Source organism: Zingiber officinale, chromosome 5B (assembly GCF_018446385.1).
Source record: "Zingiber officinale cultivar Zhangliang chromosome 5B, Zo_v1.1, whole genome shotgun sequence".
NCBI classification, from domain to species: domain Eukaryota; kingdom Viridiplantae; phylum Streptophyta; class Magnoliopsida; order Zingiberales; family Zingiberaceae; genus Zingiber; species Zingiber officinale.
The window spans coordinates 110,971,258-110,998,233 of record NC_055995.1 but is presented as its reverse complement, the minus strand read 5'-3'; the positions used below and the strand labels follow the sequence as shown (position 1 = coordinate 110,998,233).

Below are 26,976 nucleotides of genomic sequence, written 5' to 3'. Positions count from 1 at the left end.
TTTCCTTTTCCTTCTTGTAAATTACCAATGGATCTTGGTAAACGTAGAAGGGTTCCTTCTTTCTGGGCTTCCCAAGAGTAAGACCTTCAAGCTGCTTTGTAAGACTTAATATCTGTTCAGTGTTAGTAGGAACAGATTTGGCAAGTAATTGATCTAACTTGAAATTGATTCTTAGAAGCAAATCAATTATTGTATTGTTTTGTCGATTAATGTCTTTGTTTGTTGCCTCCTTGACACATATAAAACCAATAGCTGGTGAACTTATCTCCTCTGTACTTATTAAAGCTTCATCATAATCTTTTGATTTTGAAAGAGGAGGATAATTCATGAGACTTGCCTTTTTACCTCTTGCATTATTTCCTCAATTCTTTCAATTTGAATTCTTGATTTATTTGCAAGAGCTTTTGTTCTTTCCTCAATCAACCTTGGTTGTTCAGCAATTTCCTCAACCAATTTCTGAATATCAGCTTTTGATAAAGGTTTTTGCTACAATATTTCCTTTTGAAGCTGCAATACTGCTTGTTGTAGTTTCCTTTGCTCTTTTAGTAAATTCTGCAACAACTGAGTTATTCCCAAATGATTTTGGGTAATTAGGTCCAGAAGAACTTTATACTCTGAAATTGAGACTTTAGAGTGTAAAAGCAGTCGATCACTAATATTGTTTGAAATTCCTTTCAGAGAGTCCTTAGTTTCTAAATCAAGGTATTCTAGGTCGGCAGTTCTTGAGTTTTGATACCAATTTCTTATAGATTGTTCAAATCTTTCAGTCATTTTTCAAGGTAAATTATAAGTAGTATCTTACCCTTCAAGCTTATCATAAAACTCAGGTTCAGATCTATATTCGGCCTCCTGCCTTTAAACGATCTTACTAAGACCTTTTATGGCTCCATATAGGGTTCAAATGCTACAAAAATTTACCAAGAAAGACTTAGAAATTTAGTACATACCTCAAAACGCTTCCTTCCTAGAATACCCGTGGGTATTTAGCCAAAAATTTTCATTAAACAAGGCTCTGATACCAAAATAAACAGCAGTTTAAACAAGAGGAAAACCTGAGTCTAGACCTAACGGTACTTGTACTCAGGAAATTTTTATTGGAGTAAAATACCTCACACTTCACAAGTTCACAGGACTCAAAACTCAGTAGGACTTCGAGGTTTGCTCGCTTGCCCTTCTGAGTTAACAAGCTAGGGCTTATATAGAGGTTTTAGAAGGAATAGGATAAAGACCGGGTGCGCTTAAGGGGCCCCATCGTCATCCTTATCTTTCCTGCTTTTGCCTCAGTGCCCTCTATTATACATAGTGCATGCTACGTAGCATCTTATCAACAAACTACTTTACACGTCGTAAACTCTATTATTAATGGCGGAATCATTTCTTTTGAAAAGAGCGGCTCCCCGAGGCTCAGCTTTTTTCAAAAGTAACTTTAGCCATGAGTGTCATGATGGTTTTTCCCAGGACACCTTTTACGGTGTCATCAGCTCCTTGCGTCTCGTCCATGGACTCATCAACTTGCTTTAGGAATCGCCTTTGATCATCTGATAAAGATGCTTAATTGGTGATGTGATGTACCAACCTTGACAGGGCATCTGCCAGCTCATTGCTTGTTCCCGAGATATGTTCAAACTTGATGTCGACACCTGTACCTGTAATGTAATCAGTAAAATTTATCCATCTTACCCGGGATGGTTTGTTGTTCACGGATTTATTGAAGAACTTGATAATAGCATGACAATCCGTGCATAATGTTATCTCCTTTTTGTCTAGGTAATGGATCTTCATTGCGGTTAATGCCTCCATACATGCATGTATTTCAGCATCAATTGTTGATTTTACCGTTGAGAATTTTCCACTGGCATAGACACATATTTTTTCTGTATTTCTTGGGTCATATTGTTTTTCTTTCCACTTGCAGACTCCTCCCCATCCTTCCATGCTGTCATCTGTTTCAATAATAACATATGCATGGTTAGGGGGTAATTCTAAGTCAGGCAAGGATTGTACCAGTGACTTAATTTGTCGGATTATAGCCCAATCTGATTCTTTAAAACGCCGATCGCCATGTGGAGATGTCTTTGAATACAAAGGTCTCAATATTTTGCTGAGATTTGGTATATGTGACCTTGCATAATTCAATATACCCAAAAATGACCGTAAACCTTTTAAAGTGAGTAAGGTTTTTTCTTCAAAATCAATAACCTTTTTGATAATATATTGTTGTAGCCGTATTTTTCGATTACCAACGACTACGCCCAAGAACTCCATCTCTGGCTGGGCTATCTTCATCTTTGTTGGTGACAGAACCAATCCTTCCTTTTGACAAATTTTCAATACTTTGTTGAGATGAGCACAATGTTGCTCCTCATTTTCAGAGAATACCAGGATGTCGTCAATGTAAACTACTAAAAACTCTTCACACCCTTTAAAGGAATTATCCATTTTCCTTTGGAAAACGGCGGGTGTGTTTTTCAATCCGAATGGCATTACCAGCCATTCAAACAAACCTTGTGGTACCAAGAATGCAGTCCAGGGTATTGACTCTTTTGCCATCATAACTTGGTGAAACCCTGCTTTTAGATCAAACTTAGAGAAAACCTTGCTGTTACCGACCTTTTTCGGGATAAGTTATCCCTGGTAATGAGTATTGATCCTTGTGGGTGTTGTCATTCAATGTTTTATAGTTGAAAACAAGCCTTTCTTTTCCCTTCTTCTCTTGGCCCGTAACAGGATCTACTGTGGTTCCTGATTGAACTATGAAAGCCATGGTCCTATGCCGGCTCATACTAGGCTGAATTACACCTTTAATTTTAACAAGGCTTCTATATGTACTTTGAAAGTTGCCTCCATTGCTGCTGTGATATGCTTCAGGGGCTTATCTTGTATAGTAATATCAGGATTTATAATGTCTAAAGTACATATTACTTTATTTTTTGACCAATGTAATGTTGGATTTTCACCAATGTACTCGGCCTCCTTTAGTTTCTGCATGGTTGTTGCATATCTCATCTTGAAATTAATAGCTGTTAAGGAGTGTTGAGGGAAAAATAAGTCCTCATGCATGCTTAAATATTCTTCTTCATTCATGTCCAGTTCTGGGATAGCCTTTGCTGAAACGAATACTTCTGGAGAGGTCCTGATGGTAGTGATTTCCTTATAGAAAGTAATTTCAGATCCTTCTATTCGTAGGCCTCCTGCCATGGATTTGATAAAGTTGCATCCTACCAGCATTTGAATTCCGTCCATTAAATTCATTTCTAATTGATATGTGAAAGGAATTCTGAATTTATGAACACCAATGGTCATATACCCGTTTCTGAGTTTCTTACTAGCCTCTTGTTGTGAATTGATGCCAGAGAAAACGACCTTGTAATTTATATCTTCAAAGGCTTCTTTTGGCAAAGCATTTTGACAAATACAACAGGTTGTAGCACCTGTATCCAAAATAGCTTGAACCTTTGTATCATTAATTCCTGGGATATGAAGGATAATCTCAATGTTGTATAAGCGATTAATTAACGACTTCCTTGCTGCCGAGAATATTAATTCATCAAAGGATCTTGGTTCTTCCATTTCTGTTGAACCAAAAGAACCAGTTCCTCTAACTGTTTGTCTCAAATCATTTACTTCCATTACCGGTGGTATCCGCTCCCATTTAACTACAGGGATTTAAAAATTCCCGAACTCAAACTCATACCCGAAAAGACTTCCCGAACCCGTTTCGGGTTTTCCCCAAGCGACCCTGAACTCGAGGGGAAAATTGTCATCCCTAGATATTCTCTATACTAATAATTTTTTTCATTCCTGTCATCATTCAAAAAAATATATTAGAATTAACATCATATCCAAAAATATATAATTAAAAAAAAACAAATTAAACATCTATAGTCTATTCCTAATTTAATCATATTCAATAAAAGCATATTAAACATCAACAAAAATAGTGAGTGAGTTTTGAGAAAAAAAAATCTTTAATATATATATATATATAAAATTTAATCAGACATTCGGATTGGGTATGGGTAGGATTCTACTAGATGTGCCTCCATACCCGAATATCCATATCCGATTATTCAATCGGGTCCTTTCATACTCTTCTCCATTTAGGTCGCATATTGAATCCTCCATCGGGTTCGGAGGAAATTGTCATCCTATTTGGACTGAGGAACAACCAAATGTCTAAAAGACTCTTGGCTACACAATGGCTAGAAATGCTAGAGTAGTTGACTTGAGACGTTAGCAAACTAGCTGTTAGAGGCTATTCTGAATAAGCTTTATTGGTTATTTGACTTGACATGTGTACATAAATTTTCTTGTGAAATTTTTGTGATTAAATGTTTAAGTTAAGCAATGTTCAACTACTTGAGCTTCAAAAGCAATTGCTTTCTCTACAAGCTCTGAGTATTATTTTTCCCTCCAATGCTTTAAGATTTTTAAGAGTGATTACTTGACGAATTAATAGGCTGTAGAGTATGAGTTAGCTACAAACCATGTTGTATTGAATGTGTTAGCATTAATATTAATTTTATTTTCCACAACATTTATATCTGACATGAAAAACCATATACACATGTGCACCTAACTCATAATAATGAGTTTGATATATCTTTGTAGCGCTTATATATGAAATAAAAACAATCGTACACATACATGCACCCAATGCAAACTAATTAGTGCAAGAGGAATAAATTTTTATTGCAGGTCACCACCTCCCCTTTAGTCCTTTCGATTATAGACTACATCAATCCTATCATTGTCACTTCCTTAAAGTTGTCATGACACTGAGGCATCAAGCCTTGGTTCACCTATAAGTTTGGGCCTTCGCTTGCCACATCATAGTATCTCATCAATCAAATTTCTACTCTGATTCTTTAGTACAAGTCTTTCTTTTAGACTTTGAACTACCAAACCTTTAAAGTATTTGATTGTCTTTGTTATTCTTGGTTCAAATCATATGCTCACTATAAATTGTCACCATATATTGGAATCTAAAGCCAAAGCTTATGTTTTGATTGGATTCTCCATGTCCTATCTTTGTTATTGCTGTCTAGATTCTCACTTTATTCATTTCTCTCTTTCTATATCATGTCTGTAGAGATATCCTTGGGTAGTTTTTGTAGAGAATCTAGACCTTATTTATTCTCCACCAACGGCGCTTAACTCAATCATTTAACTCATCCTTGTACCTAGGTTTTAAATTTGAAGGCATGCCAAAGCTTTGGTCATTGACTATATTGTCTTGGTACCATGTTAGCATTTTGGTGTTTGGTGGTGTTTCAACGTATCGTGTTAGTGGTGAATTGGAGGTGAAAGGAGGAAGAAAATAAAGAAAAAGATATATATCAAAGTTCACGCGTTATGTCCTATTTGAAATGGTACGGTTTTGACATTGCATCCTATGAGCACAAGTTTAAAAAAAATAACAAACATTATTACAATTCATCTTGATGTGTATCATAGCATGTAAAGGTGTATTAAATGTTAGCATGAAATAATACTCATAGATATGATTGGCACAATGAAACAGGAGAGCTTGCTTATGCCTTGTAGTCTTGAGTTTTGATCATTTATTGAAATTATATATTTCGATAGTGTCACCCGAAACTAATTCTTATTGTTGGTGCAATAGTGCCTTGAGCCGTCAATTTTGATTTGGATGTTTTGATGTATTCAGAAAAAGAGTTTAAGTTGTGCACATTTGGATTTGGTAGGTTGTACACAGGACATTAGCGAAGAATGGTATGATACATCCAACTGCTGAAGTCTTGGAAGTTGAGTTTTAGGTAAATAGTTGAAGATCTAGAGGTGCGTCCTTTAGGCATGTGAAATTCCTGAAGTGAGACTTTTGGGTAAACAATTGATGACTTAGAGGTGTCGAGCATATGAAGTCCTACAACTGAGGCTTTTGAGCAGTAAGACCTGAACACATGAGGTTTTGGGTAAGGTGGTGCAGTCCTAAAAGACTGAGCTGTGAGAGATTGTTTGTGGATTGTAATCTCGTGCCTTTGTTATCTTGGGCCTTATGCTTTTAGGCAGCATCATTACGAGATGTGGAAAAACTAGGTGTGATTAGATAGTTTGGCTTGTAGAGAGCCTTCAACTAAGGAATAATAATTTTTTTTTTATAGACTGCAATCAGACTTGCTTGTGGAACTTTGTGTAGGCTTATGGAGTGTAAGCCGAGTGAAATTAGGATCTTTGAGCAAATTGAGTCAATTGAAGGTTGATCCAGTTGACTTGAGTTAATTGCAAACTCTTTGCTGCTTGGGAATATAATATTTTCTGTTGAGGTTAGTCACTTAAACTATAGTTCTAGTCAATTAAACATGATTTCAATCGGAGGCTTTATTGAGGGGATTGAATTGTTGACCATTGGTACACAACATATAGTTTTTGAATTTTAGTCAACTGACGTAGGAATATAGTCGATTAAACTTATTTGAAAATTAGCAATTGGCTAGCTATTGTAGGCCACATTACATAAAAAATGGACGTGTGTCTCTCGGCAACTATTCATGAAATTGTGACTATGTTCCAAAATTGTGTTGTTAAGAAAAATTTAACTAAGGGTTGTTCGAAGGTTTCTTCTATAGGCTATGGTATATAAAGAAGCTAGAGTTATATGAGATTGCTTTGCCTCTTGAAAAGAAATTTGCATAGTGTGATTGCTAGAGTAACCTTGAAAAGGAATTTGCATAGGAATTTGCCTTCACCATTATCATTTGATCAGGAGATCATTAGTACGAAAGAAATACAATACGAGAAAATTTTCACTGAAAGGAACTTTGCGGATCCTTTGACAAAGGCTCTACCACAAAGCAAGTTTGAGTCACGTATATACTTACGGTTTAGGACACGTGGCGATTGACATTAGGCTAAGTGTTGAATTTTGAGGGATGTCCTAAGGCGATTCCTTATGATTTTACTATTTATTTGATAAATATAGATTCACTATTTGAGTGCATATTATGTTTGAATAGTTTTAAACTCATTTACTGAATGTCCGCAATACAATTCATAGCATGAGAGAATTTGTGATTGGATTACAACTTGTAATTATCTCTACATGTGCAATTATGAATGTATTGGAATTTTCTTAGTCGTCAAATTGATGCATTTGGACATTTTCAATTTTGTAAGACTAGCACGGGTTAGACTCCTCGGTTCGGCCAAACAGTTGTTTCTCACTAGCTGGAGACATTGGGATATTGATAATTAAACGTGGATGCTAGTTATGGTAACTAGTTCATTGGAGTAACTTGCTGTAAGACTTTATGGTAACTAGTTGTTTCTCACTAGCTAATTTTTTGTTAAGGCATAATGGGTTGGATTTCGACTTTCTAATTCAACTCATTAAAGCGGACTATATATTAATATGGTTAAGAGAAAATTAATATACAATTTATTATTAGCTTGATTAGGTTTTTGAAACCTAAACCCAATACCGCTGTCTCTCTTGCCGCCGACCACAGCAAGAGAGTCTCTTCTTGTTGTCGTGAGCCACGTAAAGGAAGAAGATCTTCCTTTTACTTCTTCCTCTTCTTGATCCTTCTCCTTCGCTCGTGGCTAGTGCCTTCCGAAGGCGAAGCTTGTTCTCTTGGAGTTGTCTTAAAGAGCTCAGCGTGGATATGAATAGAGGTGAGGTTCGATAACGTTGCAAAAGGTTGATGTCCTCGTTACAGGTGATCCGTAAGGTATACCTAGAATAATTGTTATTCGATTTCGTTTTGTTTTATGATCTTGTTTGCGCGATTGTGTCTTACATGCGTGTGGTTGGTATGATATAATAAATTAGTTTATTTATCGTTAAGTCTTCCGCTGTGCATGTTTACTAAATATGTTTTTAGCACACACCACATCAGACATATCCCAGCAGAATCTTGGCAAGAAACACTAGAAGGAAAAGGTTTTAGGTTTACTAGAATAAAGACAGAATATATGAAATTTAAATTTAGCAATATGAGACATAATGAGACAATTGTTAAGAAAGGAAATGATGAGTTGCTCGGAATCGAGAGCTTTAGATATTTAGGATTATTTTTTACATAAAATATAAGCAGGATGGTTGAAATGGAGGAAAGCGTTGGGTATTTTATGTGATCGTAAAGTACCTCTAAAATTTAAAGGAAAATTCTACAAAATCGCATTTAAACCTACTATATTATATGGAGCTGAATGTTGGGTTATATGATTCGAGTACATGAGTAGAAGATGAGAGTTGCAGAGATAAGGATGTTATGGTAGATGTGTGGGCATACGAGAATGAACAGAATAAGAAATGAAAGCATTAGAGAGAAAGTCAGAGTTGCATCTATTGAGGGAAAACTCCGAAAGACACCTTTAAGATGATACGGGCATATATTAGACGACCAATAAATGTTCCAATTTGGCGATGTGAAACTATGACAAACACACATATCAAATGAGGAAGTGGACAAAAAAAAAAGACTTGGTTAACAACAATAAAACAAGATAAAATTTATTTAAGTATACTCAATGACATAAAATGATCCATATAACCAACCTCACCTAGTGGGATAAGGCTTGGTTGTTATGATTATTATTGTTGTGTCAATTTTTCAAATGTATGGTGCCTGTAGAGAATTAGAATTAGAGGTGGAAGGACGGAAGGAGTAAGGAAATGAAGAAGAAAAAAGATAAAATAATTATTTAAGTTCAAACTTTGTTTTTTTATCTATAGTGTTATGATTATAACACTGTCTTGTATGAAGATTAACCAAAAAAATCAATATTATTATGATTGATCTTTAGTATTACCTAGTGGTGTTGATTCTTAGCATGTAAAGATACTTATTGACATGATTGATACAATGACACAGTAGACATTGTTTATGCTGTGCTGAGTAGTGTTGAGTTTTGAAAATTTATCGTAACCATATGTTTCGACTGATTTGCCCAATATGATATGAGATTTCAAATCATGTTGCATATATATCTCCAAGGTGAAATGAAGGCCTAATGGGACCATTAATTGGTATGAGGTCACTTGGTGGCCAAGGGGTTTCACTTAATGGCCACACAATGATTTTCACTCTACTTTTATTATGATTATCAAGCCTGCTAACATTCTTGTGGTTCTCTTCCTTGACACTCAAGTTTTATTGCCACTTTCCTTCAAGCCTAGTTTGAAGATGAGGTTTACATGCAACAACTGTCAGGCTTCATATTCCTTTTACATGGTTGTTGACTATAGAAAACCATCTATGGCCTTTGCCAAGCTTCAAGGGCTTTGTTAATGCTCAATCAAACACATCACTATTCATCCTTCCTCATGGACAACATGTGTTTTTTGCTCTTGTAGTGAGTGACATTATTATCATGAGTAACCATCCAAACCTTCTAAGATATTTCATGTAAACTTGTACCTAATAGACTTTCCATCAAATATCTTGGTGACCTTAACTACGTCCTTGGAGTGAAAATCTTGTGATCCAAGAATGACCTTGTTCTCTCTCAATGCAAGTGCATTGCTGACCTTCTTCATGACCATATCATGAGCAAGCTAAACAAATATATAATTCATACTCCACTATTGAGAAACTATATTTGCATGATGGCTCTCTTTCTATAGGTTCGTCTTAGACTTGAGAGATCATTGGTACTCTATAATATCTCTCACTCACTATTTGCTAGATATTTCCTATATTTTTAATCAGCTATCTCATTTAATAAACTACCTGACTGGTGAATTTAATAACTATCATAATAAAGATAAGAATATATATTCATTCATTTTTAACTTGATTTTGTGTCAAATACAAATTCGTGATTTACTCTCAAGTACAATTATTTGTACCTAAGTAGGGCTTTACCTTATTCGTTGTCACTCGCATCCTTGGTGAAACTACCTTATTGCATAAATTGTACTTTTTAAACTTGATTTTGTGTCAAATACAAATTCGTGATTTACTCTATCACAATTATTTGTACCTAATGGAGGGCTTTACTTTATTCTTCGTCACTAGCATCCTTGGTGAAACTACCTTATTGCACAAATTGTACCTTTCACTATTGAAATGTGTAGTCTTCTACCTAGATATTCTCTATACTACAAAGAGAAACTATTGGTATACGGAATGAATTTAGATAAATTGATGTGAAATCTAAGAAAATTAGCTGCACTATTTTGTATTAAATGTTTCATATAACTTTACACTAATGTGGTATGCTTTGATTGACGGCATAGAAATTGTCTTACTCGATACTTGTGATGCTTTCGTTTATTAGGGATATGGCAGATCATTGTGGCTGATGCATGGATTCTTCAAGGCTAATGGAAGTTGTGGATATGTAAAGAAGCCGGATTTCTTGCTGAAAGCTGGTCCAACCGGTGATGTTTTTGATCCTAAAGCTTCTTTACCTGTGGTAAAAACTTTGAAGGTACAAACACTTCTTTGCATGTATATCTTTCCTTTCAAGTTACAATTGTTGACCAAAGTTCTACTGTCTTCAAAAGGTGAAAGTTTATATGGGAGATGGGTGGCGTATGGATTTTAGTCAGACTCATTTCGATACCTATTCTCCTCCAGATTTTTACACAAGGGTAACAAACCAAACTTTTCATCATGGTTCTACATTATTTATACTATCATTTTTTTTCCCAACAATCCCAAAGTTAAATACTTAGTTTTACATCTTTGCAACAAACTTGGGGAGGTTATTCGATGAACTCATGGTCTTGTTTATATTCTGAACTGTTGTGGTAATTAACAGGTGGGAATAGCTGGAGTTCCAGCTGACACCACAATGAAGAAAACAAAGGCAATAGAGGATAACTGGACACCATCTTGGGATGAAGAGTTTAGTTTCCCTTTGACAATACCTGAAATCGCATTGCTTCGTATTGAAGTACACGAGTATGACATGTCCGATAAAGATGACTTTGGCGGACAGGCTTGCTTGCCTGTATCAGAATTGAGATCAGGGATCCGAGCTGTGCCACTTTTTGACCAGAAGGGAAACAAATACAATTCTGTGAAGCTCATGATGCGGCTTGAATTCATATAATACTTGTTGGGGTTCTTAAGTACAGTCGATTTAATTGTTCTTTCCTTGTTTATATTGTTATGGGATGTAATTAATTATGAGTGAGAAGCAATCCTTTTGGTGGAATTAGTTGTGTTGTGGGCATAATTGGAGAATGGCTTGTGTGAATTATTTGTTTTTAGATATGCCTCGAATTAAAAGATTCTAACAAACTATGCTTTGTGGTATTGGATAGCAAGGTTTCAGGTTTGGTTTATTTTATTTTATTTGGAAACAAAGTTCAGTGATTTAGGATTATTTATTTGTTAATGAAAAATCATTGGATACATAATTCGTTCTATTAAATTTTGATGTTGATTATTTGTTATTAAAAGGGGCCTTCTTTTAAAAATATTATTAAAATAGTCATTCATTTGTTAGAGTTGTTTTTTAAATGATTATGTTTATCTGAGGTTTTTTTTTAAATTGTGGTAAAAAGATAAATACGTTCGCCTCTAACATCTCCATCAATCTGTCCAAAGATCAACATGGAGGAGATAAATTATGGATGATTATTAATCTTTAGAATAATGACTAATACATAAAATAAATTTTTTTTAAATGATTCTACTTAGAGTAGTTTTGACTAAAATTATAGAGTAGTTTGATTAAAATTATTTTGTCAGATATATTGTTCTAAGGGTACGAGTAATTTTGGTTAAAATATTATTTGGAATAGTCTTTTTTTTTTTTTTTTTTTTTTTTTTTTTTTTTTTTTTTTTGCTTAGAATACTCACGAGTTTTTTTGGCTCAAAGTTACTCGAGCAAAAAAAAAATATAAATGAAATGTTGTTTTAGTAAATTTATGATATGATGAAAAGAACACTCTTTTAATTTTTTATTAATTTTTTAATATGTTTTTTTTATGAATGAAAAATTATTGTTAAAATAGCTACTTAAAATATAATAGAAAAGAAAACAATGTCCACATGGTTGGAATTTGGCTCGATAGAAGCGTGGAAATGAGTAGAGCAGAGGTTTAGTATAAAATGCAAAACGCAAGTTAATAGGATGTGTAGGCGCAAAATACAAGTCTACCACTAGTATAGGAGATGTTAGTGGTGGATCTAAAAATTTAAATATGAAAGAGCGATTTTTACATGGAATAAAGGACGGTATCCTCTATCTTTACCGGTGAAATCTCATAATACTAGAGATTCCACCGGCGGCAAGAGGAGGCGACATCAACCGTCGATGTCGCCTCCCACTGGATTCACCCCTAGGGGACGCACATACGCAGAGGCTTAGACCTATCTACAGGTTGGGTCCTAATTAGATTCTGTCCAACTCATAAGTTAATAGGTCAATTATTTGTTGATCTAGTTAGCAGGACTTGAATCATAATTCAACGGGTCGATTTTTCGTTGACTCAGTTTCTAGCTAAAAAAAAACAATAATAATAATGTTAATGAAATTAAATGAAATATATAATTCTTTAGCATATTATTTAACGAGGAGTCTTATTTTTGGAGGGGAGAGAAGGAATTCTAGAGTGTTTCTTCAACCTTTGTGTTGTCACCTTCATCATTAGAAAATTTTCGAGAAAATGTCTCAAAAGTTTGAGAAATTGAAGGAGAATATTGTTAGATCTATAAGTCTAATATATATTTTTATGAATGTAAATACGCATATGTAAATTAAATTATTGTATATTCCTTAATGTCCAAGGTGAACTAGATGATTTTCTCAATATGATACTTAAAAGTAAAACATAGCTCATCATAACCTTCAAGTATGAAGAAACTAAAACCCCTTAAATAATTGAGTTTCCCTCTCTTGACCTCTTTACTTTCATAGACTCTTTAATGGAGCAAGGGTCTATATATAGGGTAGAGGGAGAATAATTTTGTGACATTTCATTTACACATTCCATCAATATATACATTCAATTATCTTTTAATACAATATGTTTATTCTTATATTGCATGAATCTTTTAAATTCATTTGCATTCCCAATATAAATGTAACTATTAATAACAATTGTGACTATTTAATCATGTTATAAAATCAAGAAATATGAGTAAATGATTAGAGAAATAAATCATACATATGGGCATTAATAAGAAATAAAGAATTATTTCTAATATTCTCTCATTTACCCATATGACATTATTCACTTCAAACATAATGCACAATATGTAAGTTAAATTCTTTCTTGAATTGGTCAATTATAAATTATCATTAGGCAAAAATTAACAAGGATCATAACGGTTGTACATCATTAATTCGATATACTTTATTCTATATATCACAATATTAGTTTTATACTTAACATAAACTAAAATAAGACATAACATAATGGTCCATCCATAATATTTTTATTAGAGATAAATCCTATTAATAATTACATAATTCATTCATATATACATTAACATAGAAATAATAGGATGCATTAATAATAACATTCAAAGAGCTAGAAAGTCAAATACAAAATAACATAAACTTAATTATAGAGTGATTAATAATTTTCCATAATGTCCATCCTTATGACATGTTCATTAAATATCTTTGGTGACAATCCTTTAGTTAATGGATCTATAATCATAAGGTTGATGCTAATGTGCTCTTTGTTTCTGAACTTTTTCTTTAACGACAAAGTATTTTAATTCCATGTGTTTAGCACCTTTTGAATACTTGTTGTTCTTAGAAAAGAATGCCGCTGCGACATTATCACAATTAATTTTCAGCGGCTTGGCAATACCGTTGACTATTCCAAGTCCTGAAATAAAGTTCTGCAACCATAATCCATGAATGACCGCCTCAAAGCATACCACAAACTCAGCTTCCATAGTTGAAGGATCAATGATTTATTACTTCACACGTTTCCATGAAATTACTTTTCCAACTAATAGGAATAAATAGTCAAATGTGGATTTTCTATAATTCAAGAATCTAGCAAAATCTAAATTTGAGTATCCTATCATCTCAAGATGATCATAGCTCCTATAAGTGAGCATGTATTCTTCGTCTATTGTAAATATCACAAAACTTTTTTTTCAACTTTCCAATGATCCAATCTTGGATTACTTTGATACCTGTCCAACATTCCAACAGCACAATTGATGTATGACCTAGTAGAGTTGTTGGTGCAGCGAGGCCGACAAAAGGAGGTGAATTGCCTATAAAAAAATTAAACCCCTTTCTTGATTCTTTGATTAGATTAGACTAGCACAGTAATAATAATAATGAATTAATTGAACAACTAAATAAAAGAAAGTAAGAGGACAATTCTATTTACTTGGTTACAACCTAGGTGGTTGTTAATCCAAGGCGTTGAAGAAAGCTCCACTAGAATTCTCCTTTATTACAGGTGGAGAAGTCTCTTACCGAAGTTGATAGCTCAAAAGAAAGATTAGAAAAATGTAGAATACTTGTTGTTCAAGTTGTTAATATTTCTTAGATCTAGGAGTCTTCTTATAACCCCTGGAAAACTCTATCTGTAGCTTGAAGGTGCCTTCAAGATAGTCCAAGGCACTTTCCATTAGCTAAGTTTTATCCGTTGTGGATAAAACTCTATCTGCGGCTAACGACTATTGGAAGGCGCTTTCAAGAGTTGGAAGGCGTCTTCGCACTGTTCATCGAAGGCGCCTTCTAGCCATGGAAGGTACCTTCCAAGTGACAAATCAACTCCTTAGTGGCTGATCTCTTCACGTGGGTAATTCTCCGGCTAACTGGAGTTAAGCTCACCTGAACCCAACTACGACGGGGTACTTACAATCTCGTCATTTTTTATGTGCACAACCCAAGTTAAAATTAGGGTTAAATAAATAATAATAATAAGTTGTAATTAGAATAAAATATTACAATGTACTGAATTTAAGCAAGTTAATAAAATTGCACACTTCGTACAATGTCCTTACTCCCCCTAACTTATACTTATTTCACCCTCTTTGATCACATAAAAAAAAATAGGAAAAAATAATAAAAATAGTTAGAAAATTTTGAAATAAATTTCTAGGGGTACATAACATGAATCATTAGTAAGATGATATTTTTCAAAAATAATTATCAAACATTTTCTATTTTTAATAATTAATCTTCTATTTTGAAAGAATTAATTTAGAAATTTGTTTAGAGGTTTGAAAAATCCTAAAACTTTTTTTCGAAGTTAAAGAAAAAAAGCTAGATTAGAACAAAAATTTTCACAGAAAGATAATATATAATTCAAGAGAAATGATTTATTTCTATAAAATAACTAATTTTCGACAATAATTCTTAAAAAAAAAATCTACTCTAAAATTTTTTCTATTTTTCTTAGATGTGGAAAATACATAGTTTAACAGCAAAAAAAAGTTTTCCAATTTCTATTTTCTTTGAATTTTTAATTTAAAAATATGATTTTCTCAAAGTACTTTGTAATAATTTAGATAATATTAAAAAAAAATTTGAAATTTTTTGTAAGGATAGAGAATATCATGTTTCATCTTAGATAAATAAGATTTTTCAAAATTTAAGTTTGCAAAAGTAATTTTAAATTTTAAAGTATGTTTTTTGTTAATAATTTTATTGAAAATTACTTAACAGTCAAACAATTTCAAAAAAAAAATCTTCTTGTAGATTAAATCATCAGATAACATAGCAAAAAATTTTAACTAGAAATATGAAAAGTAAGCATTTAAATAATTTATTTAAGCAATGTAGAAGATAAAACATATTATGATTTAAAACATGCATAAATTAATTTTAAATTATACTAGACATGATTTGAGAATCCAATATAAACTATTTCCTACTGGATTAATCAGGAATTTTGGTGGTACATAATTTTTAGAGATTTTCTTAATTTGTCCTTAGTGTTTACTAATATACTAGTTAATTCTACCATTATTTTTTAATTCTGATTTTCAAAAGATATTCGAATTCAAACATGCATAGTCATTTTTTAGTTTTTCTATTTGTGCTTTTCAATTTTTTATTTTCTACCTTTAGATTATCAAACATATCTAAGGGGCATAACTTTGCTAAATTTAATTTTAACCTACCATTATCTTTTTCTAATTGTACTATGTTCTTTGAAAGCATTTAATAAATTGGAAAGACTGTTTGGGAAAAAGTGCACGTACCTCACTTGTGTTCTGATGCTCCTCCTTCATCGCAACTTTCTTTTGAAGATCCTTCCTTTTTGTCGATACTCATCTCTTAACTGGTTTCATCTTCTCCTTGGTGGCCTGCCATTAGAGCAGTCCGACGTAAGCTTCGATCTCGGACTCGGAGGACGACAATTCATCTCATGTGGCCTTTAGATTCTTGTACTTCGATCTTGTTGGTATTTTGCCCTCGTCTTTCTCCTTCTTCTTTAGTTAGGGCAGTCGTCCTTGATGTGTCTTTCTTCTTGACAGTTGTAGCATCGAACCTTTCTTTTGATCCGAAAGTATTTTTTTTCAGTTGCAACTTATTAAATTTATTAGATTTAAACTTACTAAATTTTCTTACCAATAATGCTCCTTCATCTTCTTCAATTGATTCTTCTGAGTCTAGATCTGATTCACTTTTCTGGTTGGCCTTTAGAGTTATATTGTGGGTCGTCTTTTCTTCTTTATTTTGTAAGCCTACACATTTTGATTCGTGAAGTTCAAAAGTGAAAAACAGATTTTCTAATGAACTAACTTCAAGATCTTTAGATATATAAAATAATTCGACTATACATGTCCACTCGGGTGTCCTAGGAAATGCATTTAAAGCGTACCTTAATGAACCTCAGCTTGTTATCTTTTCTCCAAGATTCGTGAGTTTGGTGATGAGTTCTTTGATCCTCGAGTGCAGATGTGCAATTGTTTCATCTTCTTCCATTCGGAGGCTCGTAAGTTGGTTCCGAAGCAGGTCCCGTCTCATGAACTTTACTTCGGATGTTCCTTCGTGTAGCTCCAGGAATTTCTCCCAAAGTTCCTTTACTGATTCATAGGCGGCGATTCTGCTGAATTCTTGCGGAGGCAGCACGCTCAGCAGATGGAATTCAGCTCATCCATTTGCTACAAAGTTTGCTTGCTCCTTCTTGGTGTATTGATATTCTTCTTTTTCATTTTCTTATGGGTCTTTGGGAGCTACAAAACCATATTTAATAATTAAAAGCAATTCAAAGTCTATTTCACTACAACAAAATCCTCATTCAACAACACTGAAACGACAACGATTTTATGCCAAATCGTTGTTGTTTTGTCTTTTAACAACGGTTTTAACAAAAACCGTTGTCTTTTAGCAGTTTTTTTTGGCCTACGACAACGGTTTTTAAAAATCGTTGTCTATTTATGTTTTTTTGGGGCTACGACAACGGTTTTTAAAGGCTACGACAACGATTTTTAAAGGCTACGACAACAGTTTTTGAAAACTGTTGTCAATGTGCACTTTTTTGGAGTTACGACAATGGTTTTTGAAAATCGTTGTCTATTAAGTGATGTTGAATACCGGTGTTTTTTTTTCCTTCACCGTTTTTTCCCCTTCGCCATTTTTTATCGCCGCTTTTTCTTTCCCTCTCCTCGAAATTTTTTTGCCGCCGTATTCCCCCCTTACCTTCTCTATCCCTAAGCATTTTCATCCCTCTTTTCTCACAATCTCTCGCTCACTGGAGTCGCGTAGGAGCAGCAACAGCCGGGAAGAGCGATCGCATTTGTCCCCTCCCTCTCTCTCCGCCTTTCTCTGTTCCTCCACTATGACCATCGCGGTGCCACCAGCGGCGGAGCACTAGACGCGTCAGCCTTTTCGGTGATTCGGATCCACATCCCCATTGTTGACGGTATCGTCGCTCTCGTTCCGATCGCTTATTGCGCTGCCGGCGATGTTGCCGTATGCGACGCTGGGAGGCGGAGGTGGCGCTGGGGCGGAGTTTGACCTTCGCCGAGGACATCTGGTTCCGCTACACCGCATGGATGCCCGACTACCTCCTATTTTACCACAACATCATCTTCCTCTTCGTCATTTTCTCCCTCGCGCCGCTCTCGCTCGCCCTCATCGAACTCGGCTTCCCTGCCTCCGTCTCCTCTTTCAAGATCTAGCCCAAGATCCGCCTCCCGCCGACCTCCTTCTTCCAGTGCTATAAGGACGTCATGCGGGTGTTCCTCCTCATCGTCGGCCCGCTTCAACTCTCCTCCTACCCCACCATCAAGGTCCCTTCTTGATTCCTTAGGGTTGCACTGCAGTTTGATCTATTTTCTAGGGAGAAAAAACCTCTTTATTAGTTCAATAACAAGTACCTCACTTTTTTTTGCATTATTCAATTTGTAATATTTTCTGTTGATATACTTTTTAATTACATAGCCGGATAAAAGCATCATTATTTTTCTTTCAACCCACTTTCTTGAAGATTTTTGTTCTATCTTTACTAAAAGAGTTATTTGTAGGTTGTGGGGATAAGGACTGGGCTTCCCCTTCCCTCACTGTGGGAAGTGGCTTTGCAACTCTTGGTTTACTTCGTGGTGGAGGACTATGGCAACTACTGGATTCACCGACTAATGCACTGCGGGGGTACGAGAAGATACACCGTGTCCACCATGAATTCACGGCGACTATTGGCTTTGCAACACCCTATGCTCATTGGGCGGAGGTGCTGCTCCTTGGGATCCCCTCCTTTGCAGGGCCCGCTATGGTTCCTTGCCACATGATCACCTTCTGGCTTTGGATTGCCCTCCGCCAGCTTGAAGCAATTGAGACCCACAGTGGGTATCGTTCTCATCACACATCTTTCCTGTAATGAATTATGATTGTCTGCTACATTTTCAACCTGGCTCTGATCCATTGGATTTGTGTAACTATGCTGTAAGATTTCACAGTAGAACGAGAGACATGTGAGAAGGTGATTTCTTTGACTCATTTAATTAGATCTAGTCCTTTATTTGCTAATACTTCCCCATACTGATTTTTTTTTAAGCATGTCAGAATTGTCAAGAATTTCTAATTATATCTGTGTGCTACTGATCCGGCGGTTAGAATAGGGGACCCCCATTTTGAGGGGTCAACGCCACGTGGGAGTCAAAAGGCTAGGTGGTCGACCGGAGAAAAGCGGACCGGTCGGTCGACCGGAGAAGGATGGGCTTACCTGCTGGCCGGCCGATCGATGAATAGCCGATAGCGAAAGGCGCCCTGACAGGGGTCGAGGCTCTGGCGCTCGATTGAACAGTAACGAAGGGCCGAGCGGAAGTCATGCTCGGCCGAAGACATAAGGTAACATATTGCTAGCAGTCCCTACATAACACTTTACCGAAGATCTCCCCAAAATACCGATGCAGACGGAAGGCCGGACGTAATGTGGGTGCCGTCCGGCCTAGCGTAAGATGAGGGCCGGCCGGACGGATGCCCCGTCCAGCCGTTTGGACGGACGCCCCGGCATGGGGTAGGGAGAGAAAGACAAGGAACATCTTTTGACAGTTGTCAAATCCTATGACTAGGCCATACTCCAAGTCTGGCTACGAGGTGTTCTGCTGTCCCATCGAAGACGTGCCTGGACTGTAGCAGTATGGTGTCAGGTAAGCTTTCTGACAAACACATACCGAGGTATGGGCTAAGGACGCGTGTTTGCCTCGGTAGGTGTGCGTGAGCTCTTTCACCGCTCTATATAAGGAGCCTTATGCTTCGCCGGAGGTACGCGTGTTGATATTTTTGGAGCCACTTCTTTACTGTTCGTTTGCCTGACTTGAGCGTCGAAGGGTCGCCGCCGGGAATCCCTTCCCGGCCCGACTTCTGTGCAGGTTCGCTGGAGGTTCATACGACCAGTCGTCGACCCACGTTAGTGACCCGGAGAGCGCCACGTGCCCAGCGTCCGTTGATTCAGCATTCGGACAGGATCAGCTACCTTTCTCATAGTTTATTGCAATGTGTGATAACTATTAGATGTTGCTATTCTTTCTCTCCATTATGTAGTCCTTTGATTAATATTTGTCAATTTTCCATAGTTTTTCACTTTTAGATCTTTCAAGCATCTAGTAACAAGTGCAGATTGGTTAGCATCTAGTGACATCCTTGTGTTGACTTTAGAGATTAAAAATTGATGTAATTAGCATGTTTTTCTGGTGCTATAATCCAATGATATAATTTATTTTTCCAATGCGAGTAAACATTGTCAGATTCCTTTATACTCCTTTATGTATTAGATTTCTTATGATTATTTCTGATTGCCTTCTCATTTTTCTAATCGTAGAGATCGAGTGGATCAAAGAAATACTTGCAACGCCGAATGGAAAGGTTAGTTTGCATCTAGTTTAGTTTTTTCCCTCTTAATGGAACATTCTTGAGATAGAAATAAGTGCAAAATAAGTCTGTTAATATCTTAATTGTCTCGGAAGAAGTCTATTGTGTCACTTGTGCTGGGCTACTGTATAATTTGAATACTTAATTCTATATTTTTCCTTATGCTTGACGTTATAATTGTTCCTCTTTGAAAGTGCCCTTAATCTTAGTCCTTCATCTCCTATTGACTTTATTCACAGATTATTAGTCTTGATGAAACACATACCTTTTGGGCGCTTGACAGATAAGTAGATTAGAAGTCTTTGTTTTCTTAAACACACTAATGGTTTTATTTTGTTTCCAGAAACTTGATGGCGAAACAAGACCTATCAGAGCTTAGTTTATGCAATGCTACAATAGATTTATCCGAGAATCCCTTAATCCCTCCTTTGAGATAATAATTGTTGATTAAGAATCACCCACTAGTGGAAATTACATGAAGCCCTTGATCAAGTTGTATTCGTATTGCTTGAATAAGTTGATTAAAGTTGCATGTTGAGCTTGCACTTTCACTAAGACTAGAAATTTTATCCTTTAATCAAGTAGTAGCTTCTTGATGGAGTTTATTTAGCATATGAAACTCATTTAAGATTTATGTCTGTTGTTCAATACTTTTTTGACCTCATACTTGTTTTAATTTTTGGTTTATAATGCATTGGATCTTATTTAACATTGTTTAAATTTTAAAGTGTGTATTTAAATAGATATATAACAAGTAGCCTTATTGAAGAAACTACAGTGCCAAAGAGGGATATTATTGCAGTCATTCAAAGGTTTAATATCCAAGTTAGCAATTTGACTCAAGTAAGTTTTACAATAGCTTCTTTATATAACTATACTTACATGTTAGATTTCCCCTTGAATTGTTGTCAATCAATAGAATAATGATGCAGTATTTTTGTCAATATAAACAAAAATACATATTTTTGTTGGTACTGAGTTTTTAGGTTGAAACTATATATGAGATTGTCAAAAAGAATAATTTTTTTATTACATGTTAGAGATGATGATCTTTATTACTGATCTTTCCTTGTTTTTCTTGTTCAGATTATATTTGTGTCTGATTTTATTTCATTTACAAATTTCATTTGCAGGTCTCAGATAAACCTTCCTGAAACTTTATCCTTGTATCAAAAATTGTATATGGTCAAGAGTTACTAATGCTTCAGATAAAGATGAACTCTTCTAATATATGTTTATATTTTGCAGGTTCTATTGACAAAGTTTTATGTTGTCGTTTTATTTGCCGATATGAATGGGGTACTTGAAGAGTATATGATTTATCAAATCTGTTATTGTGGTTGTAGCAACTACATTTCTCCAAATTTCAGCTATCAACCCTGTTTTACGTCTTCTACAGGTATTATATTCTTCCCTTTTATTTTTGGTGTTTTGCTCACATACTTTGCTTCACAAAAATCCAGAATGTTGGAAAAGGTTTACATGGAAGAATCAACAAGTGAGAAAGAGGAGTCCAATGAAATTCTATAAGTTGAAGATTTTGATGGGGCTTGAGTTGACAATAATTACTTGCAATCCTACATGGCATGAACCACCATCACAAGTTTCTAGTCTTTTGAAAATTATTCATTAGTTGTAAATGAAGTTTATTTGTTTATTTGTATTGGGATAAATTTTATTTGAATATTAGACATGTTTTTTCTTTTGTGATTGTAATATAATTCTTGTATAAGTAACATTTTGAATGACATTGATATGGGAAATATTCTTTCTTTTGTGATTATGATTCTTTATTATATATTTATATTGAAATATGATATATTGGTATTAAAAGATAATAATTTAAAAGACAATGATCTAAAACCGTTGTTGTTGTCTATCACCCTCAAAGACAACAGTTAAAAATCGTTGTCGTAGCCCCAAAAACGGTTGTAAATTAGCAGTGTTAATAAAAAATGCTCTAAACAACAACAGTTTTAAACCGTTGTCTTTTCATTCAAAGACAACGGTTTTAAAACCATTACAAAACTGTTGTCTTTTCATTCAAAGACAACGGTTTAAAACCGTTGTCGTAGCCCCCACTTTTAACAACACTGCCAATTACAATGGTTTTAAAGGGCCTACGATAGCGGTTTTTAACCGTTGTCTTTTAATGTTTTTGTTGTAGTGTTTTAGAGAATACTTCCATGTGTTTCTTCCATGTCGCGAATTCTCCCTCAAACTTCGATGGATAAATGCTTGGTTCGGCTATCGTCTCGGTGCTTCAGTCGGCGGTTAGTCCTTTGAGGTGTTTTGGTTTTGATATCACTTGTTGGCGCAGCGGGGTCGACAAAAGGGAGGTGAATTGCCTATAAGAAAAATAAATCTCTTTCTCAATCCTTTGATTAGATTAGACTAGCACAATAATAATAATGAATTAATTGAACAATTAAATAAAAAAAGTAAGAGAGCAATTCTATTTACTTGGTTACAACCTAAGTGGTAGTTAATCCAAGACGTTGAAGAAAAGCTTCACTAGAATTCTCCTTTGTTGCAAGCGGAGAAGCCTCTTACAGAAGTTGACAACTCAAAAGAAAGATTAGGAAAGTAAATACTTGTTGTTCAAGTTATTCAATATTTTCTAACTATACGTAGTTTAATGGTGCCTTCAAGATGGTCCAAGGCGCTTTCAATTATAGCTAAGTTTTATCCATTGAGGATAAAACCCTATCTGTGGTTAATAACTATTGGAAGATGCATTCGTACTGTTCATCAAAGGCGCCTTCTAGCCATGGAAGACACCTTCCAAGTGGCAGATCAACTACTTAGTAGCTGATCTCTTCACGTGGGTAATTCTCCGACTAACTGGAGTTGGGCTCACCCGAACTCAATTCGGACCTTCTCCTTGAACAGACTTCCTCCCTGGTTTCTCCTCCCTTTATCGGTGTATTCTTCTGTAGCATCTCGTCCCTTAGATGTATCGAGCCCGTCGACTCCTTTTCCAGTACCATCCTTCTCGCTAGTTGCGTCTTTCGCTCGACTTCTTGTGTTCTTAAGCTTCTGTACATTTAGACACAAGGATCAAACACAACATGACCTAAGTTAACTTAGTTGACTATATTAAAACTACTAGAGTATACTTACACAAGTTTGAACATATGTTAAACTTAATTCCTTAATATAGAATAAGAAGATCGAAGCAAAAATTACTATAATTCTATAAAAAAAAAGGACATCATTTATCGTAGTAGTCCCTGTGATTATCTTATACTATTAGATGGAATTAAATTAGAAAATCGAAACTAAGTCATCATTATATGAGAGTATTTGTATGGTTCCATTAGGAATTGATTTTTACTTAATTCTATAAATATATTATATGGTGACCGATTCAACAAAGGAGAAAAAAAAATGATAAAAAAGACTTACAATGCAAAGACTACGAAACAAAATATAAAAAATAAATCTCTATAAAAAAATGACACGTACATGGGAATACAAAGGAGATAATTAAAAAAGAGAAAAATTCTTTAAAGCACAAAAATGAAAGATAAATTAGTGTAATTAATGCAATATTAAAATTTAAAGCGAAAAACAAAATGATTTCACTCAGAAGAAAAACTAGAGAAATTAAATTAAAAGTTAAATATTAAAAGAAAAACATGTTAATATTAATAGGATTATAATAATAATAAATTTTTAATAAAATAGGAAAAAATAATTATTTAATAATAAAATGTGTAAATTTTTAAATATTTTTAATTTTAAAGAAATTTTTAAGTTTAAATTTATTTTTAATGACATTTAATTTAAATAATAATTTTAGATAGGATTTATATTATTTTGACGTAAAATATTGGATAGTCATTTCAATTAAAATTTTTATCAACAAAAAAAAAAAACAATTAAAAATTTCTCTCCTGCGTTAATTGCCGATTCCTTTGACGGAGCGTGACCTTCCGGTCTCGGAGCCCTCGCTCGGTGGATTCCTTCTTCAGCTCCTCCTCTACGCCATCAATTCCAACCGAAGCGCATCCGCCGCTGTTAAGATCACGATTCGCATATGATAGTTAAACGCCTATTTGACAAGATCATGAAGCCGGTATTCAACCATTTCTTGATCGTTGTGTCTTTTCCTTTTTTTTTTTTTTCCTTTTTCCTCGTCAGTCAATATTTCCACTGGAGATCTAGATTGAACCGAGTACCGGTACATGTTATTCCCTGCTTTTACCCATTACGATCAATCCACGAATTCGTCATATTGGTCAAAGGAGATGCTCTTTCTTCTCTTCGTTTTGCCCCAGAAAAATCACTTTACTGAATGCTTTAGCTCTAGGTCAAACAAAGGACAATGAATCTAACAATTTGTATTGTCGGAACTGATTCAGATATTTAAGCTAGAATTTTGATTATTTTGTGGAACAATGGTATAAAAAGTAATATAACATTTTAGAGTATATCCACCATTTACGACAATATTCTTTTTTAGAGTATTCTATGCTGGATAGCTGGTAGTTGGTCATGCATTTGGCGTTATAGTTGCCATTTTTTTTTTTTTTGTTAATTAGATGATCTCCTCTTCTTGTTGTATGCTTGATGCCTTACTATCTATTATCATCTCATTGAGGAAGGGAACAACTAAGATGATAGACAAAATTTTTGAAAGAAATTTTATATATCTTGAATTTATTGTTCAACAAGTGAGTATTAAATGGAGAAAGCTTTCTAGAGTCTTGTATGATTGTTGTGGGCACATTATAGGCCCATTATATGGTTTTAATATTGTCATACTCGTATTATTGAATTGTTAGAAAATAATATATAGAAAAAATTAAAGTAAAAAGACGAGAATTCTAAGATAGGATGCACAACATGGCTTAAAAAGATAATATGATAATATTATTTGAGGGCATTCTGGCATACCTATTGTTAAAGTTGGTTGGCCGTTTATCCCAAAAGCTCGAATTGTTAGGAAAGAGGCCAATTCATACAATGGATTACTGCACTTGTTTATGTAGGACCTATGGGGCTGTTGCCTCTAGGCTTAACACACTGCCTCATGCCCATCATAACTCGAGCTACATACCTTTTGTTTTCGACAAAGGTACGATTTGAATCCAAACCTTTTGCTTTGATACCTTATAAAATTAATTGGCTAACCACTTATTCTAAGAGCTCGAGTTATTAGAAAATAGTCCCCAGGGTGTAGCACAGCTGGGGGTGCATGGTTTCGTGGCCGAGAGGTCCAGGGTTCGATCCTCAAGGTGTCATTGCCTGGGGTTAGCGTCCTGGCCATGCGCTTTCAGCTGTGTACCTATATTTACCTCCCTCCATATTCGTGGGACCGGCTCTAGGGGGGCCGCTGATGTGGCGGTTTCACATTTTTTTTTTTTGAGTTATTAGAAAATAGTCCAATTTATATTTATAATGAACTACTATATTTGTGCATGTGCTACCAATGAGCGTGGAGCCTCCTAGCTTCAACACACTCAGTTATGGCCTTCATGAGATACAAGCCTTCTTTCTAACACATGTAGGATGTAGGTTTTGAACCCTAGACCTCTTGTTTCAATACTATATTGAGATTGGCTAACCACTTATCTCAAAATTTTGAATTGGTAGAAAAAAGACCAATTTATGTTTATATAGTAGGCCACCTTTTCTTGTGAGATCAATAGGTGTGGAGCCTCCTTTCAACACCACTTTAGGTGATATATAATGAGAAAGTAGTTGAAGATGTTATGAGAATTTTCAAAGGTAATCTACAGATTCTATATTTAAACAAGCTAATTGATTAGAGTTAAAGGTGTAAGGGGTGAGGGAGAGACCAATGAAAAATCTAGTTAATATAATTAAAATACTAGCCTTGAATAAGTCTCAATAGATGGACATATCATGTATCTAATCCCAAATACCTGGGAAACACAGCTTGATACTTTGAACTCTCTAAGATAGTTAAAGTAAATTAGAGCCTATTATTCATATTACACTAGCTTTTCTCATTTGAAAGCAATCAACATTCCCTATTTGCAATATCAATTAATTGCCTAACGGATGACAATACCTTGCATTCTCCTATAAGTTGAGTGAAAAATTATATTACTACCTAGATTAATTACAATTTAACTTTGATTCAGCCTCAAAAGTCACACATGATTCTGTCATAATTTTAGTTTATTTTTTCTGTGGTTGGGAAGCTCCAGCTTGTTCTTCATTACACAATGAGTATATGCTATTTGAATTTAGAAGTAGCCCAAAAAATTTGTTGAAAATAGTTTCATTTTCTTCAAACAGCATACAGAAGAGCACGGATGTAGGTTAAGTGGCCTCGACCTTCAAATTGCAAGCCACTATGGTATTCCTTATACTACTAGTATCTTGGCTTTTGATCGTGTACAAAGGCTATTGGCAATTGGTACCTTGTAAGTGCAAGACTTCTATTTCATCTATTATATACTTATCATTGCCAGCATATGTGTTCGCGTGATAGAACTCAATTTTGATATCTATAAGTTAGTTATTATCTAATTATCGAGTAGAAAATTTTGAATGTCTCATCCAACAGTAGTTCTACTTGGTTCAATACTCATTGAAAGTTTAGATTTTCTCTTATTTCTTTCTCTTAGACATGGATGAAAAAACAATCCTTAAATCTTAGGCTAATGATAGGTGATTGTATATATAAATATAATTGAGCAACAGAAATGCCTGACTATTGTTTTTATGTTTGTGTAGTCATGAGAATGACCATGCTTTAGCATGTAACAGTCAACCACT

At 34.8% G+C, this 26,976-nt stretch overlaps 2 protein-coding genes and 1 pseudogene across 2 annotated transcripts in view; all 3 read left to right on the top strand.

Annotated features, from left to right (window-relative positions):
• LOC121985353 (phosphoinositide phospholipase C 6-like) overlaps positions 1 to 11,238 on the top strand; it is a 34,475-nt gene extending 23,237 nt beyond the window's left edge. Inside the window, exons 7-9 of the mRNA XM_042538753.1 lie at positions 10,246 to 10,398; positions 10,475 to 10,561; positions 10,732 to 11,238. Of these exons, the coding sequence (XP_042394687.1) occupies positions 10,246 to 10,398; positions 10,475 to 10,561; positions 10,732 to 11,025 (534 nt within the window). The 3' untranslated portion in view covers positions 11,026 to 11,238. The remainder of the gene's footprint in view (positions 1 to 10,245; positions 10,399 to 10,474; positions 10,562 to 10,731) is intronic.
• A 6,538-nt stretch (positions 11,239 to 17,776) lies between these two features.
• Positions 17,777 to 21,722, top strand: LOC121986917 (annotated as a pseudogene).
• Positions 21,723 to 24,127: 2,405 nt separating this feature from the next.
• The window catches only part of LOC121985351 (syntaxin-binding protein 5-like), a 43,181-nt gene continuing 40,332 nt past the window's right edge, over positions 24,128 to 26,976 (top strand). The window contains exons 1-2 of the mRNA XM_042538752.1: positions 24,128 to 24,301; positions 26,494 to 26,621. Coding sequence (XP_042394686.1) covers positions 24,263 to 24,301; positions 26,494 to 26,621 — 167 coding nt within the window. The 5' untranslated portion in view covers positions 24,128 to 24,262. The remainder of the gene's footprint in view (positions 24,302 to 26,493; positions 26,622 to 26,976) is intronic.